This window comes from Orycteropus afer, unplaced genomic scaffold (genome assembly GCF_000298275.1).
Source record: "Orycteropus afer afer isolate SDZICR_OR568_19922 unplaced genomic scaffold, OryAfe1.0 scaffold00195, whole genome shotgun sequence".
Taxonomy (NCBI): Eukaryota; Metazoa; Chordata; class Mammalia; order Tubulidentata; family Orycteropodidae; genus Orycteropus; species Orycteropus afer.
Genome location: NW_006921782.1, coordinates 136,230 through 153,791, shown reverse-complemented (window position 1 = coordinate 153,791; position 17,562 = coordinate 136,230). Strand labels below are relative to the sequence as shown.

The window sequence follows — 17,562 nt, the reverse complement described above, 5'->3', positions numbered from 1 at the left end:
AACCTTCCTTCCGAGGAGTGGCTGGTGGGTTTGAACTGCCAGCCATCTGGTTAGCAGGCAAGTGTCTTAGCCACTATGCTACCAGAGCTCCCAACTCAACACATATATTCCACAAAATTCTTTTTAGACCTGGGTAGGTATACAGTCATAAGAATCTCAAAGATTTTCATAATCAAGTTGTAAAGACAAGACAGAATGGGAATTTAAGAATATTAGGTAAGTGACAAAGCAGCAATAATCAACCAATGAACTATTATGGTCAAAGATCATCAGGAGCTCAGAGGAGAGCGAACACTCTGGTCTGAGTCATAGGAGGAGTCTTTGTGGTGAAGCTGGCCGGCGTCTGTGCTCGACCTCGAGAGGTGGCTAGCATTTACCCATGTGGAAAGGAAGAGCTGGAAGCATTCCAGTGGAGAGAAATATGTGAGGTATAAAACCTCCCCTGGGTCCAGGGATTAAGCCAGGCTGGCAGGCACAGGGGTCTACGTAAGAAAGAGTAAAGATCAAACTTAGATGAACCAAATGACTGAAGTTGGAGAACAGAATGGTATTTGTTGACTTTTTTTGCACTAGCTTTTTTATTTAGTAAGGAAAGGAACAATTTAAGGAACTACAACTTTTGTTTTGAAAAGCAACTAGAAAAGTAAGACTACAACTGGTAAGTAAGCAGGAGATAACTATATGGGCAAGGAGGGTAGAAACACTGGGTGTCTATTCTAAAGGAGAAGGGTATGGAGAGCAGAGGAGAGAACTCAAGGGAAAGCCCAGGTCCCAAAGGCTTTGAGGGATGAAGGGTTGGCAAGGTTAATGAAAGAGCTCTGGTCCTGAATGATGGAGGTTATGGAAGCACCATCATTTCTCCACTCATTAGTGCAAAATGCTCCATTTTCATAGTATGGATTTTAGACTACAAATTCTACAGAACCGGTTTAAAAAAAAAAAGAAAAAACCTGTAAGAAAGACTACTCTAGTGCCCAGCTACCACTGTCATCCACTTGGAAGGGATGTAGGAGATCCCGCGTAGAGAGGGAGAACAATGTGGAACAAAACTCAAAATCATTTGGATGAAAAAAAAAAAAAAAAAGGTGGGGACCAGGTTTGCTGGTCCAATAGAGCCTGGTGGAACCACTGAGACTATGGCCCCTAGCTGCCCTTCAGGTCTGGAACTGAACCCACACCTATGGTTTCCAGCCAAACAAAGTACAGGCATATGAGTTAAACATTCACCTCAAGTAGAGACACGCCCTGGAGAGAACAATCATGGGAGAAGAAAGGGCTGCTTATGCACAGGGAGACAGCTCAGGGGGCAGGAGAGTATGGAGGGATGGTCACTGGGAAGAGGTAGCTATGGGGAGGAAGTGGGAGGGGAGCTGTTGCATTGTGGTAAACTGTGGTCAATGACATGAGACAAAGTATATGTGAACTGCTGTATGGAAAGTGAATTCGCTCTGTAAATCTTCACCCAAATCAAAATTTAAAAAAAAAAAAGAAAGACTACTCTATAGGCCCCATCAAGGAAGAATTACAAAGGGGTTTTAGGGTCTTTGGGAGTCAAGGTAAGGAGCTCTGGTAGTGCAGTAACCAAAGCATTTGGCTACTAACCAAAAGGTCAGGAGTTCAAACCCACCAGCTCCTCTGCAGAAGAACAATGAGGCAGTCTGCTTCTATAAAGATTTACAGCCTTAAAAAACCCAATGGGGGTCATTATGAGTCAGAATCAACTGGACAGCAGTGAGTGAGGAGTCAGATTGGTTATCCAAATACAGTAGTAGTCTTTTTATGGCTAGCAGCTGCAACGATTTTTTTCACTAGAAGTAATTATTAACAGAAAAAGCAAATTTCCAACATTCCTATTCCCATCATATTGCACTTTTCATGTAACAATTTAAAAAATGCATATATAATTATTTAGAAAATGGATAAAAGCCAGGTTATTACTGTTAGGTACAGAATTTTTTCAGTGATATTAAAAATAATCTTTCCAGATAGTAATTTCTGTCACTGGGGATAGTGGTGAAAATAAGTCAGTTACAATATGATCAATCCAGACAGTATTGCAGCTCACAGGAAATAAGACAGTACTGGGGAGGGATATGCCTTCTGCCTGGATTTCCTCCCCAGAAGCAAGGTACAAGACCAACTCCTATGGCAGGAAAATTATCTTTCAAGCCCCAAGGCCCTTTGTGGCCCAGATACAACCCAGTTCCCAAGTCTGTAAATGCTAAGATCATGGAGAACATCAAAACTTTCTGGAACTAATGTCTTCATTTTAAACTTACAGATTCTGCAACTTGCAATACACACTCCCTTAACTTGCCTACTAACTTCATCTCTGCTTGCTCTCTGCCTGCTCTCTCCCTTTAAACTAAAAATAATATCCAGTGCCTAAGGCATCTGACTGCTAACCAGAAGGTTCACAGTTCAAACCCACCAGCTGCTCTGGAGAAGAAAGATGGGGCAATCCACTTCCATGAAGATTTACTGCCTGGGAAACCTAATGGAAGTAGCTATGAGTCAGAACAGACTTGAGTGCAGTGGGTTTTTGGTTTGTTTTTTTTTTTAAACTTAGCTGGGCAGACAGTTGTGCCAAACCAAACCAAACCAAACCAAACCAAACCCACTGCCGTGGAGTCGGATCCAACTCAGAGCAACCCTTCCTTGGGCTTCCGAGGCGGTTATCACTACGGAAGTGGATTGCCCAACCTTCCTTCTGAGGAGTGGCTGAGGGGTTTGAACCGCCAGCCTTCTGGCTAGCAGTCAAATGCCTTAGGCACTACGCCACCAGAGCTCCCAGACAGCTGTGCACTACTGAGTAATTCATCTTCATAAAATCCTCAACTTGACATAGAAGCCAACTTTCGATTTTAGATCCTTGGAAAGAGAATCTAGAGCAAATTCTAGCGTTCTGAATGGCTGAACTGAAAATATACAGTAGTTCCTAAAAAAGGGCAGTGGGGTGGGCAGCAAAAAACATTCTGCTCTTACCTTTCACACCCTGCATCCAGATCTTGGCAATCACACAAACAAGCAGCCACGTGGTTCTTTTCCCCATTCCGATCTATGTACTCGCAGCAGCACAGAGGTTCCAATTCAGGCTCTTCGGTTTTCTTTCTTTTCACAGGCTTCAAACTGCCCTTCTGTGCCATGATTTGCACCTGCCACCATGAGGTGTAAGAAGCCCTCTGTAGGTTAAGGTGGAAAGAACACAATTCACATCTTGTAAACACATTCACGCCTCTCTGATTAACCGAGAATGCCTAAACAATCAAAACTGAGAAGGGGGTGGGGGAGTACTCTTTCATCAGGTCTTGTGGCTCAGGTTGTCCAGGCACTGGGCGCGAGGCTCTCAGGGCTCCAGACACTCAGGGCTCGGAGCTGCCTAACCCGCCCTCACCGCCAAGGCAGGCGCCGTCAGGGCACCACCGTTCCCATGGTAACAGCCGACCACACTGCCCGAACCAGCGCGGGCGGCTACGCTCACCTGCGGGTGCCAGCAGGGGAAGGCCAGCTGGCTCCGCCCGTATCGTGGGCGCAGGTGGAAACTCACCCCCGGGTCTGTGGAGATGAACTATGCGTGTGCCCGCTGGCGCCGGCGCCCCGGCTCCGAGGAGGCCACCGGGCGGCCGGGCAGTGCTGAGTCGCAGTCCAGCCTGCTCGCCCTGCCCGCCAATCCTGAGGACGTGGACCTTGGAGAATGACCTTGGAAGAGAACTTACCTGCCCTCCGGGCGGACGTGCGGTAGCAGGCAGAGAGGCTCAGGAGGAAGGTGGACTCCGGCGGCGTGGACGTGTCTCCCGATCTCTGTTCCGCGGGCTCCGGGCGTGACTGCTGAAGTCGCAGTACCCAGCTCTGCTCGGCCGCGCCCTGCCCACCTGTGACCACAGGCCCAGCGCGGCCGGGGCGGCGCGTCCCCCTCCCGCCGCCGTCCTTGTGGCCCCAGCCCCGCTCCCCGTGGAGTCCGAACGCTTCCGGGTGCCCCGCCCCCGGAGCCGGGATCTCCGCCCCGCCCGCCGCACGTGCGGAGCCCGCCGCGAGGCCCCGCCCCCGGCCCGCCCACAGCCGATTTCTTCCTCGCCCGGATCAGCGCACGACCCGGAGGGTACAGAGACTGAAATCCCGGAAACACCGGGACCAGGCGATTTCCAACCCTGTGAGACCTGCGGGTCGCTAGCCTTCATTCAGACGCCGGTGACAGGGATTGGGGGAGAGCTCCATCGCAAAATGTTACCAAGGGACCTCTCCCAAATTTGCTGCCCTCCCCTTAAAGGCCTATCCCAGCTGCCTAAACTGTTAATTTATTCCACTTGTTCATTCTCATGTTTTCTGCCGACCAGTACCTACATTAGACCAGCAGGTATGTCTCGGGCTGTAGTTTCAGCAATCTGCGTATTTGATATGTAATCACCCTAAGAAGAAAGTCCTCTTTGTGTTTTATATTTGCACAAAATTTTAAAGCATGTAGTCCCATGTGAAGGAAAAAAACCTCATCAGGACTGGAGGAAGATTTATGAACTGTGAGATGCAGATGATGCAACCTTGCTTGCTGAAAGTGAACAGGACTTGAAGCACTCATTGATGAAAACCAAAGACTACAGCTTTCAGTATGGATAACTTTTAACATTTAACCATTAAAAAAAAATCCTCACAACTAGATCTGCAAGCAACATCAGCATAAATGGAGAAAAGATTAAAGTTGTCAGAAATTTCATTTACTTGGATCCAGTCAGAGCCAACGGAAGAAGCAGTCAAGAAATCAGCCGACATATTGCACTGGGCAAATCTGCTGTGAAAGACCCCTTTAAAGTTAAAAAGCAAATATACTACTTTGAGGAGAAAGGTGTACTTGACCCAAGCCATAGTATTTTCAGTTATCTCATAGGTATGCAAAAGCTGGGCAATGAATAAGGAAGATCAAAGAAGTGATGCCTTTGAATAATGGTATTGGCAAAGAATATTGAATATACCATGGACCACCAGAGGAATTAAAAAAAAAAAAATCTGTGTTGGAAGAAGTACAGTCAGAATGATCCTTAAAAGCAAGGGTGGGAAGGCTTCCTCTCACATACTTTAGATATGTTATCAATTGGGACCACCCTAGAGAAGGATATGCTTGGTAGACAGTCAGTGCTAAAGAGGAATACCCTCAAAGAGATACAGTGACACAGTGGTTGCAACGCTGGGCTCAAACCTAGTAGTGATTGTGAAGGTGGCACAGGATCGGGCAAGGTTTCGTTCTGTTGTACACAGGGTTGCTGTGTGTTGGAATCAACTTGAGTATGGCACCTAAGATAACATAGGCATATGTACACATTGCAACAAAGTAGCCTTTCTGTTTTGGGGGGCGGCAATCTACTTCGATAGAGATACTTTCTGTGGTTTAGTAAATTACTTAGTGTGGCTTTTCTACCCATAAGTCTTTGTAAACTCCAAGGTGGAATTTGCCATGAGCAACTGAGGAGCTCCTGATTGCTAAAGTTGTCCACCTGGGGTACTTCTGTTGGGAGGGCACTAAACAATGTTGTGGGAGGTTCCTGCTCTCTCTCAGGTGTTTAGAATTCTGTTGTTATGATTGGTTGGTTTGGCTACTCTGCCAGGCTCAAAAGGAGGCCTCCTAGAAGCAGAACTCTCTCTGACTGCTGGTTGAGGAAAACGTGCTGCTGACAGAGACATGCACTCCTGAAAGAGACACAAGAGATATGAATTGCTGACAGAGACACCAAGGGACATGCACTGCTGGGAGAGAGACTGTGAGAGACTGTTGGTTGAGACACGGCAGGCTGGGAAAGAGACTAAGCATTTTTCCTGAACTTGAATTGTAGCCTGGTGCTTCCCTAATAAATCCCATAATCTGTGAGTTCTGTGTGGCCACTGCAGTGAATTATCGAACCCAGGAGAGAGATTGGTGGGTGCTTTGGGAGGAACGGTTGGTGAAAGGGCTGGAGGGAGGCAGCATGTCTGGCCCTGCAGGAATAGGCCTTGGGTTACTGACAGTGACTCTGTCTTCCTCTTGTGGGGTTAGAGGAGGTCAGGAGATGTGGCCTCCTTGCCCTTTGTGCACCGCCTCAGAAACCCAAGGTGGGATCCAACTCGATGGCAGTGAGTTTGGTTTGGTTTGGTTTTTAAGCAGAAAAAAAAATACCACTCAGTCTTTTTCAATTTTATTGATATTTAATTTTCATAACAGCTTCCAATTTTATTAACTGAATTCTAAATACATACATATTTAATCTTATTTACAAAGTAATTCACTTTGGTCATTTTCTTTGAAGTATTTATGAAATATAATCTTTCATTTTGAGGAAACCACAAAAATATTCAGCTTGTCAATGATCATCTCATGAACTTAACTGAGAACAAGATTTCAAGTTTACAGTTCAGTCACTGTTGTTCACAGCCAGACACTTCTTAAATCGTTACAAAAGAACACCCAAGTGGGTTATGTGAGATTCACCCAGAGAAACCACTGTCTCTAATCTAGTCAATATACTTTCATCCTTTACAAGCATCTCAAAACAAACTTTAGCAATCCCATGTGGCTTTGGTGACTCTGAAAAATAAGGAAACACTTAACTAAAAGCAATAGGTGTTTCTAAGAATATATACAAATTATTCTATACTATTTCTTATTCCACAGAAGGATCTCAAGAGTTTATTTCCCAAACGAACTCCTAACTCTGAGAAAACAGATCTGGTTTTAGGTTAGTTTACAAAGTCCTTATTTTCAGAAGTCACTTATATTGAGACATATAGGCAGCCCTGTTGGCGTAGTGCCTAAGGCATTTGAATGCTAATCAGAAGGCTGGCATTCAAACTCACCAGCCACTCTGCAGAAGGAAGATTGAGCAATCTACTTCCATAGTGATACTGCCTCAGAAACCTAAGGAGGGGACACCATGACTCGATGGGAGTGGGTATAGACTAAAAACCTTTTATGAAAGAGCCAAAGCTTGTGGCTGGTTTACAACTTCAAAGTCAGTGCAATTGTATTGGACATACATGTCCAAAAAGTTTCTATTAAATAGCTAGAGCTTGTGTCTGGCTTATAACTTATCAACTAAAACAAGCCACATATTTATATATAAAGAATGCAGCCATACCTGGCTACTGAAATACATAAATTATCTTCACATTCACCACCTGCTAAGCTGAAGCCAAGCTTAGTTCAAGTATTCATTATTTGTCACTAATTGCCCAGATTTTAAAAGTCTTTTGGTTTTTAAAACTTAGAACATGGTTCTTCATTTTCAGTGACTATGTCCTACATATCCCTTTTCCTAAACTGGCTCTTCTGCTATTTGATGTATAAGGGGAAAGATATCCTCACCCCTGATAGCTACCTTAAGAAAAAGCAACTCTCTTTCATAAAGATACAAGTAGGCTGAAGAACCCTTCAGATACATAATCATCAACATGCAGATTTACAAGATTTGACTACTGAATGTGCATGCTAAATAAATGAAGACACACAAACCTACAAGTGTTTTGATATAAGCCTGAAAAAAATCCTTTAAAATTAGTTTTTCAAGGTTTTCTTCATGTATTGGGAGGTTTCTTCTTATATTATCCTCTTTAGCCTCCTGAACATGTCTCAATTGTAAAAGCCATCTATGGAAAAGCACTGATTCTGCACTAACAGGTAAAGCATCAAACCTGAAACTTCACATAGAAATGGGGCTGCACCATTCAATTCAGGGTGCCTCATTTTCTTATATCACAGAAACGCAACTCCATAACAGATCTCATGGATCACTAAAGAAATTCACAGCTTAGAATTATGTGTAAAAAGTGAAAGGATGGATTCTTAAGGCTATATATATATAACCAATTATCAAATAAATGCTATTGAAAAAAATATTCATATTAGAAATGCCAATAATGAGAAAACAGAGGAATGTGCCTTTGACAGTTAAAATCCTTCATCAGTTGGTTTTCTTCCAGATGTCTTCTTTTGATTCCTACTGTCTCTGTGGCTTCAGTCCTTAAGATCACTGGCTTTCGACAGCCATGCCCGTCTTGTTCTTATTTAGTAGATCAAAGGTTCTCTGAAGCATAACAAGTGAGCTCTTCAACTGCAAACAAAATTCATATTGAAAATCAGATTTTTTTAAATATTTCTGATTATTTTTACACCAAAATTTCACATTACATTTAATATAATTGTTTTATACTGATGCCCAAATAAAAGACTGAAAGTAAAACACCTGATTCCTTAGTGTATCTGTTGGTATAACTGCTAAAAAGTTCTTTCCACTTGCTGGAGCACTGCACTTCTTCCTACGAGGTACTGCTATACATTCTGCCTCCCTTAGAGCCATGAACAAAATTATCCAAAGTGAAAGGCTTGTTTTCTAAAAGGGTTTATGAAACTGTAGTGGTCTTCTCACTATCCCCCAAACAACTTTCAGGCCTTTTGCTTCTATGATGCTCATGTTCCTCTTTACTTTTCTAAAATTTACCGAACCCTACTGTCTCCATGCAGTTTTTCTTCATCACCCTGCCTCAACTCCTAAAGCATTATTCTTACTACTAACTTTGATGCTTACTTTTTTTTTTTGATGATTTTCTAATCTTTAACAATACACGTGGGCATTTGATTTCCCTAATAAAATTAAAAGCAACTTGAGGACAAGAATTACATCTCATTCATTTTTGTATTCATTCATTAACAAATATTTATTGCTACCTCTTATATGCCAGGCAGTGTCCTAAGCACTGGATAAACCATGAACCGAATAGGCACCGCCCCTGCCTTCACAGAGTTTATGGACTGGTGAGGGACACAGAAACAAAATGAATAATCACATACTTAAACAAATACCTACACATCTTATTGTTTGGCTTGAGCAACTGAAGATGGTAATATCAAATGAGGACAATAAGAGGAGAATTAGGTTTTGGTGTGGGAGGAAAACTGAATTCTGTTTTGGGCATTATGTGATCCCGATGCCTGTCAGCATCTGGATGATGGAGCAGACCTGAAAATGTCTAGTCCAGATGAAAAAGCCAAGGAGGCAAATGACCATGAGCTGAGCTCAGTGCTGAGAAATAAGAATGTAAGAGTCACTGGCACCTGTGCTATTTAAAGCCATGGGAGTGGATGAGATTACCTAGAGGGAGAGGAGAGGAGAAGGGAGGAGAATCTAACACAAGCCCAGAGCACTGGGCGAGGAAGAGGTCAGACAGAGGAGATGGTCTTAACCATTATGCTGAGCGAGGGAAGCCAGTCACAAAACGTCACATATTATAAGAAATATCCAGAATAGGCAAGTCCATAGAAACAGAAAACAGATTAGTGGTTGCCAGGGGCTGAGGGGAGGGAAGAATGGGAAGTAACTGCTGATGGGTACAGAGTTCCTTTTGGGGTTGATGAAAATGTTCTGGAATTAGATAGTGATGATGACTGCTGACTGTACAACCTTGGGAATACAAGAAAAACCACTGAATCCTACACTTTAAAAGGTGAACTGTATCACAACTCAGGTTTTTCTTCTTCTTTTTAATGGTTTTAAGAAGGCAAGATTAGATGGTACTTCAAGAGGGAATGGTAAACTCTGTCTAATGCTGACCCTGTAAGATGAAACCTAAAAAAAGGTACATTGCTTCTATAAGCCAGAAGTCACTGGGGACCTTAGAGCACTATCAGCTGAACCGTGAAGGAATAAACTCAGGTAGGAGTGAGCTGAAGAGAGAATGAGTGGATTGAATACACACACTCAACTTTGCTTCCTTCTGAAACCTCACTGAACACATAGTAAAGGGATGTTTTTTAAAAGCACAAACAAGGCTGGAGAGAACAGAAACGGTGACAACAGCAACACAGCTTCAGACACTGGAAAGCAATGCAGATGGCAGAGCAGACGTGGAAAAGCTGAGTCCTAAGATAACAGTGAAACTGAGAACAAGGTTGACTCTGAAGAGTCCTCAAACACCTCAGGGATCGAGGGTCAGGAACCTCTAGAAGGGAATAAAGATGGAGGGGCCAAAATAAGAAGGGTTGATATAACTTTGGGCACCTACCCTCTCTTCCTCCCTAGGCAGAAATATGATTTTTTTTTTTCCTGGAGAGGATAAAACAGAGGGTCTCCAGTTTGGTGGGATAGCAGACATTGCTACAGACAATAGTACCATATCAAAAACAAGAGGACAGTATGAAAAAATGTATTCTGAATGTTGAGGCCATTCCTTCTGCCCTGCTCTCCCCCAGCCCTCTTCCTTCACTCAGTTCCTAAAACCCAGCCCTTAAACTCTCAGGAAGACTGGAAGGGTCTTTTCTGTGGAAACTGACCAGCCCGAGAGGAAAGACCTAGAGATAATATATCAGGATTTCTCATCCAACAGACTAGATAAACCTACAGAGAGGTTCAGACTACACGGCCCTATCCTCTAAGAAGACCTTCTGATCCACATAAGCAGACCACCAAAGATTAAAAGAAGCTCTGGTGGCGTAGTGCCTAAGGCACTTGACTGCTAACCAGAAGGCTGGTGGTTCAAACCCACCAGCCACTCCTTGGAAGGAAGGTTGGACAATCTATTTCCTTAGTGAATATCGCCTTGGAAACTCAAGGAGGGGTCGCTATGAGTTGGGTTCGACTCCATGGCACATAACAACAACAACAGCAACAACCTGAAAGATAAAAATCAAAACAAGAAAAAGGATTTTGATGGAAAGTGAGTATACAAGACAAGAATAATATTCAACTATCAGTATGGCATCTTCTTGCAAATAACATGTACCTTCAATGTTTGCTAGCCAACTGCTCCCTCCCCTCAAAAGGTATTTAGTAAGTGCTGTATGCCAATTCTTTTTAACATGTTACTATTAAAAAAAAAAAAAAAATAGCACAGCACATTTACAAAAATACCTGGGGTTGGGGGAAAGGGAGCAACTGGCAAACAAACAGATGCCCAGTGTTATTTGTGAAGAAACACAGTAATCTGCTCAGAGAGATAACGTAAGATAGTACAGCCATTAAAAATGACCAAAATGCCATAAAAAAATAATAACAATTCAGAGAAATAATAGCTATCTTAAGTTAAAAACTGGTTAACAAAATTTGAAAATTCAATGGAAGAATTTGAAGATAAAGTTGAGGAAATCTCCCAGAAAGCAGAAAGGCAAAGAGATGAAAACTACAAAGAAAAGGTAAGATTAGACAACCAATAAAATTGTAGGCAGACATCTGAATAACAGGAGTTGCAGAAAAAAGGGAAAGACAAAATTCAAGAAAACTTCCCAGCACTAAAGGGTATGAATTTCCAGATTAAAGGATCAAGAATGGTAATGGCTTCAGAATTTTCAGTAGTAATACTGCAAACCAAAGACAATAGAGCAATGCCTTAAAAGTTCTGAAGGAAATATTTTTGCAATTTAGAATTCTATTCATGGCCAACACATTAATCAAAGGGAAGGGTAAGATAAAAAATATTCTCACAGGTAAAAGTGTTAAAGTATTTACCTCCATACTCCCTTTTTTAAGAAGCTATTAGAGAGTACATAGATGTATAAAAGCCCATAAGGTCACAGTTACTAAGATTTCCTAGACAAATCCAAGCAACTCATGGAATTAGTTCATTAGCTCAGTCAGGATCATAGCTTTGTGGAATAATTTAGTCAATTGGCCTAACACAGTTCATAAAGTTAACCATTAGTTTGGTGAGTAGCACCTGGGTTCTTAAAAGTTTCCATGTACGCATCTAAGATACAACTATTAGTATCTACTCATCTGGAATAAAAGAGAATGAAGGAAATCAAACTCAAGGAAGAAACTAGTCCACAGGGCGCAAAACCTACATGGACAATGGCCTCTTCTAATCTGAGACCAAAAGAACTAGATGATGCCCAGCTACCACTACCAACCACTTTGACACAGTACAAGATCCTAGTTAGAATGGGAGAAAAGTGAGTTCCAGTAAGATGGTGGAATAGGGAGAAAGACTGCACAGACCCTCTTCAACAAAGAAAAGGGGAACCAATTGACACAGATATAGAAGATAACCCTGGACCCCCGAGCCTTGAAGGGAAGGATACAGAAGCGGACTAAACTCCAACTACCAGAAGAATTTGCATGAAAACACCAAAAAAGGAGACGTACGGAGCTGTGGTCTGGCAGCAATCCTGACAGAACAGACAGCTTGGATATTGCCAAGTGGTGGTAGGACCCTAGAATTAACCTAAAAATCAGCCCTGCTAGCCAGGGACTGCACAGATGACTGCTCTAGTGGGTGGGGAATAAAAGGGGAAGCAGCGAAGAGGAAGGCGAGCTGAGCTGTGGACTTTTGCCTGTCCAGAGAGCGTAGTCATTTTGAATGTTTACAAGCGGCTTGAGCATTTTGGATAATTAAACTGACAGTGTTCTCCCAGATTCCAGGAACTTAAGAACAGGCTCTGATAGCTGGGAACCACAAGGCCATTCCAGAAGTACATACTACTGGAAAGGTGCGACATTCCCCTTGTTATTCTTATATCTCACACCCTCTTGGTGAACAGAGGTGTGGCCATCCCTCACTCCCACCCACCTTCTGTGCCAGCAGGAATTCCATCCCATTCTGTGCTTGGACAGAGCCTGGATGCCCTGTGCTGCCCTGATTTTTTTTTTTTCTTTTTTCTGTTTTTTAGTTTGGTTGTTTTAAAAGTAAAAGAGAATGAAGGAAACCAAACTCAAGGAAGAAACTAGTTCACAGGGCGCAAAACCTACATGGACAATGGCTTCATCTAATCTGAGACCAAAAGAACTAGATGATGCCCAACTACTACTACCAACCACTTTGACACAGTACAAGGTCCTAGTCAGAATGGGACAAAAGTGAGTTCTGGTAAGATGGTGGAATAGGCAGAAAGTCAGTTTTAAAACTACTATTATTATTATTACTTTAGTCCTTTTCACTATTATCCTTTATTCTTCCCCTCCCAGGTTCTAGTTTTCAGCTTTTTTCCTTTTCCCTGTTCCTGGTTGCAATTTTGTTTTTCTTTCTCATGGTTAACCCCATACCTTGATTTCCTTTTTGCATTTTTCCCATTTTTTTCTTCATTATTCTCCTTCTCTATGTTTTTTTCTTTTATTGCCCTCTCCCCAGATATTGCAGGGGCAGGGATATTTTTTCTTCTTCTTCTTCTTTTTCCCTTTTTCCTTTTAATACTTACTGTTCCTGTGTGATTACACAGTGCAATTTTTGCTCATTTGCTTTTACTTTTTTGATGGTTATTCAATTGTTATTTTTGTTTAACTGAGTGGAAGACAGCAACAGTCCCCATATGACACAAATACACCCACACCTCCTGCAGCTTCACTTACTGAGAGAGAGCCAACACTTCCTTCTCCACCAACGGGCCAACGATAAGCAACCACCAAGAAGAACCTGAATCATCCTTGGCTGCTCTTCACAAACAGTTAACAGAGATCTAAATATAATAATGCCACAATGTCTCAGAGAAAATAGACCATCACAGTCCACACAGAGAAGCAAGATAAAGTTGTAGAAACAAGGGAGCAAGATACAGACCCAGAACACATCCCTGTGGAAAAAGCAGCACTGGAACTCTCTGATAAGGAATCCAAAATAATTATATTTAGGTATCTTCAAAGGATTGAGAGACAGACCAAGGAAAACACAGACAAAACCCTAGAAGAATTCTGGAAGAAAATACAAGAACAAAATGACAAAATAAATGAAAAATTAGAAATAATTCTAAATATACAGGTAGAAATCCAGAAGATTAATACTGAATTGTCAGAAATAGATAACACATTGGAAGGGCAAAGGAGCAGAATTAATGCAATGGAAGACAGAATTAATGAGATTGAAGACAAATATCTGAATACGTCTTCAGAAAGTGATTAATCAGAGAAAAGATCAAAACAAAATGAAGAAAGCCTAAGGTTCATGTGGGATACCACCAAAAGGAATAACCTACATGTCATTGGAGTTCCAGAACAGGAAGAGAAAAATAAACCCACTGAGAAAATTGTCCAAGATTTGCTGGAGGAGAACTTCCCTGATATGATGAAAGATAAGAATATATCCATCCAGGAAGACCAATGAACATCAAACAGGATAGACGCCAAAGGAAAATCACCAAGACATATCATCATCAAACTCATCAAAACCAAAGACAAAGAAAGAATCCTGAAAGCAGCACAGGAAAAACAAAAAGTTACTTACAAAGGACAACCAGTAAGAATAAGCTCTGATTTCTCAGCAGAAACCATGCAAGTGAGAAAGCAAAGGGTTGGGATATATAAAACTCTAAAAGAGAAAAATTTTCAATATATATACCCGGCAACACTGTCCCTCAAATATGATGGTAAAATTAGGTGATTTCCAGATAAGCAGAAAGTAAGGGAATTTTAAAAAACCTTACAAGAGATACTAAAGGAAGTCCTTTGAACAGAGCACCAAAAATAGCAAATAATAACCGACCATTAACAAACAAGATGACATAACCCACAAACCACAGTTATTGACATAACCAAAGTAAAATAAGCTTAGAAGATTGTAAACAGGGAACCAGAGACATCAATTGGCAAGTGACTATAACTACAAACCAAAAAGAGGGAAAATACTGTGTAGTTGCAGAACTTCTAAATGGTGAAGAAGTCAAGAGAGTTGCAAGATAGAATGGACTGTTCTAATCTTGGGGAGAAAATTACAAATCACAGGGTAACCTCAAATAAAAACAATAAACTTTCATATCACAATAAAAAAGAGGACAAGCACATATATTCAGCAAATACTAAAACAACAGCAACAAAGGAAATGATAACACAATTCATAAACATAATGAGCTCAGCACAGAAAATAATGGAACAAAGAAACCAGGGACAGCATGAAAACACACATAACAAAATAAAAGCAACCAATTCATACTTGGTAATAATTACACTGAAAGTTAATGAATTAAATGCACCACTTAAGAGACTGAGATATGCAGATTGGATAAGAAAACAAAACCCATAAATATGTTGTCTACAAGAGACATACCTTAGAGACAAAGACAAAAATAGACTGAAAATCAAAGGTTGGAAAAAGATATATCAAGCAAATGGGAACCGTAAAAGAGCAGGAGTGGCAATACTAACATCTGATCAAACTGACTTTAAGACAAGAACCACCATAAGCGACAAAGAAGGACATTGTATAATGATGAATGGATCAATTGAACATGAAGATATAACTATAATAAATATCTATGGACCCAATGAAAGAGCCCCAAAATACATAGATCAGACTTCAAAAGAATTGAAAAGCCAAATAGATGACTCCACAATCATAGTGGGAGACTTCAATACACCACTTTCAATGAAAGATAGAACAACTGGAAAAGTATCTCAACAAAGATGCAGAAGAAATAAACATCACAATCCACCAACTTGACCTTATAGACATCTATAGAACACTTCATCCAACAACAGCACAATGTACATTCTTCTCCAGTGCACATGGAACATTTTCCATGATAGACCATAGGTTAAGCCATAAAGCAAGCCTTAATAAATTTAAAAACATTGAAATACTGCAAAGCATCTTCTCAGATCATAATGCTATCAAATTAGAAATCAACAATAGGAAGATCAATGGAAAAAGAGTTAACACATGGAAACTGAACAACACTCTCTTTGAGAAAGACTGGGTAAGAGAAGAAATCAAAATTAAAATTCAAAAATTCCTTGAATCAAACAAGAATGAAAAAACCATACAAATATTTTGGGACACAGCAAAAGCAGTGACTAGAGGCCAATTTATAGCAATAAATGCATACATCAAAAAAGAAGAAAGAGTCAAAATCAACACTTTAAATAACATCTCCAACAATAAGAAAAAGAATAGCAAGAAAAGCCAACAGTCACTAGAAGAAAGGAAATAATCAAGATTCGAGCAGAAATCAATGAAACAGAAAATAGAAGGGCAAGAGAAAAAAAATCAACAAGATTAGAAGTTGGTTTTTTGAAAATATCAATAAAATTGACAAACCACTGGCAAATTCAACAAAGTAAAAGTGGGAGAGAATACAAATAACGTGAACAAGAGATGAAATGGTGACATCACAACAGAACCAACTGAAATAAAAAGGATAATATCAGGATACTGTAAAGAACTGTACTCCAACAAATTTGACAACCTGGAAGAAATGCATTTTTAGATTTTTAGAAACACACCACTTACCTAAACTAACACAGACTGATGAACAGATCCATAACAAAAGAAGAAATTGAACAGGTCATCAAAAAATTACCAAAAAAAAGTCCTGGCCCAGATGGTTTCACTGGAGAATTCTACCAAACATTTGGAGAAGAACTGGCACCATTCCTACTCAAATTATTCCAAAACATAGAAAAGGATGAAATCCTCCCTAACTCACTTTATGAAGAAAGCATAATCTTGATACCAAAACCAGGCAAAGACATCACTCAAAAGGAAAACCACAGACCAATATCCCTCATGAATACAGATGCAAAAATTTTCAACAAAGTCCTAGCCAATAGACTCCAACAACATAGCAAGAAAATCATTCATTATGAACAAGAAGGGTTCATATCAGGTATGCAAGTATGATTAAACATTAGAAAAATAATCAACGTCATCTACCACATAAATAAAACAAAGAAGAAGAACCACATGATCATATCAACTGCTGCAGAAAAGACATTTGATAAAATCCAACACCCATTCCTGATCAAAACTCTCAGCAAAATAGGAATAGAAGGGACATTCCTCAACATAGTAAAGGGCATCTATGCAAAACCAACAGCCAACATTATTCTCAATGGAGAGAGACTGAAACCCTTTCTCTTGTGAACAGGAACCAGACAAGGATGCCCTCTATCACTACTTCTATTCAACGCTGTACTGGAAGTCCTAGCCAGGGCCATAAGGCAAGAAAGGGAAATCAAAGGCATCCAGATTGGTAAGGAAGAAGTCAATCTATCCCTAATTGCTGATGATATGATCCTACACCTAGAAAACCCAAGATACTCAGTCAAAAACCTACTGGAACTAATTGTGAGATTTAGCATCGTGGCAGGATACAAGATCAACATCCAAAAATCAGTTGGATTCCTCTACACCAGCAAAGACATTGCTGAAAAAGAAATAAAGAAATCAATACCATTTATAATGGCTATCAAAAAAATAAAATACCTGGGAATAAATCTTACCAGGGACATAAAACACCTATACAAAGTAAATGATAAAAAACTACTTCAAGAAACCCAGAAAGACCTACAAAAATGGAAGAACATACCATGCTCGTGGACAGGAAGATTGAACATTGTGAAAATGCCAATTCTATCCAAAGCAATCTATACATTCAGTTCAATCCCAATACAGATCCCATTAACATTTTTTAAGGATATGGAAAAACCAATCACTAACTTTATATGGAAAGGAAAGAGATCTCAGAGCAGCAAAGCACTATTGAAGTAGAAGAACAAAGTAGGAGGTCTCACACTGTCGGATCTCAAAACCTACTATACAGTCACAGTAGTAAAAACTGCCCGGTATTGATATAATGACCGACATACACAGATCAATGGAATAGAATTGAGAACCCAGAAATAGATCCAG

General features: G+C 40.8%; 2 protein-coding genes across 2 annotated transcripts in view; both read right to left on the bottom strand.

Annotated features, from left to right (window-relative positions):
• Positions 1 to 3,146, bottom strand: part of ZDHHC23 (zinc finger DHHC-type palmitoyltransferase 23) — a 9,437-nt gene extending 6,291 nt beyond the window's left edge. Inside the window, exon 1 of the mRNA XM_007947839.1 lies at positions 2,986 to 3,146. Coding sequence (XP_007946030.1) covers positions 2,986 to 3,146 — 161 coding nt within the window. The remainder of the gene's footprint in view (positions 1 to 2,985) is intronic.
• A 609-nt stretch (positions 3,147 to 3,755) lies between these two features.
• The window catches only part of GRAMD1C (GRAM domain containing 1C), a gene marked incomplete at its 5' end in the record, with an annotated part of 105,713 nt that continues 91,906 nt past the window's right edge, over positions 3,756 to 17,562 (bottom strand). Inside the window, 2 exons of the mRNA XM_007947850.1 lie at positions 3,756 to 4,108; positions 7,994 to 8,069. Of these exons, the coding sequence (XP_007946041.1) occupies positions 3,756 to 4,108; positions 7,994 to 8,069 (429 nt within the window). The remainder of the gene's footprint in view (positions 4,109 to 7,993; positions 8,070 to 17,562) is intronic.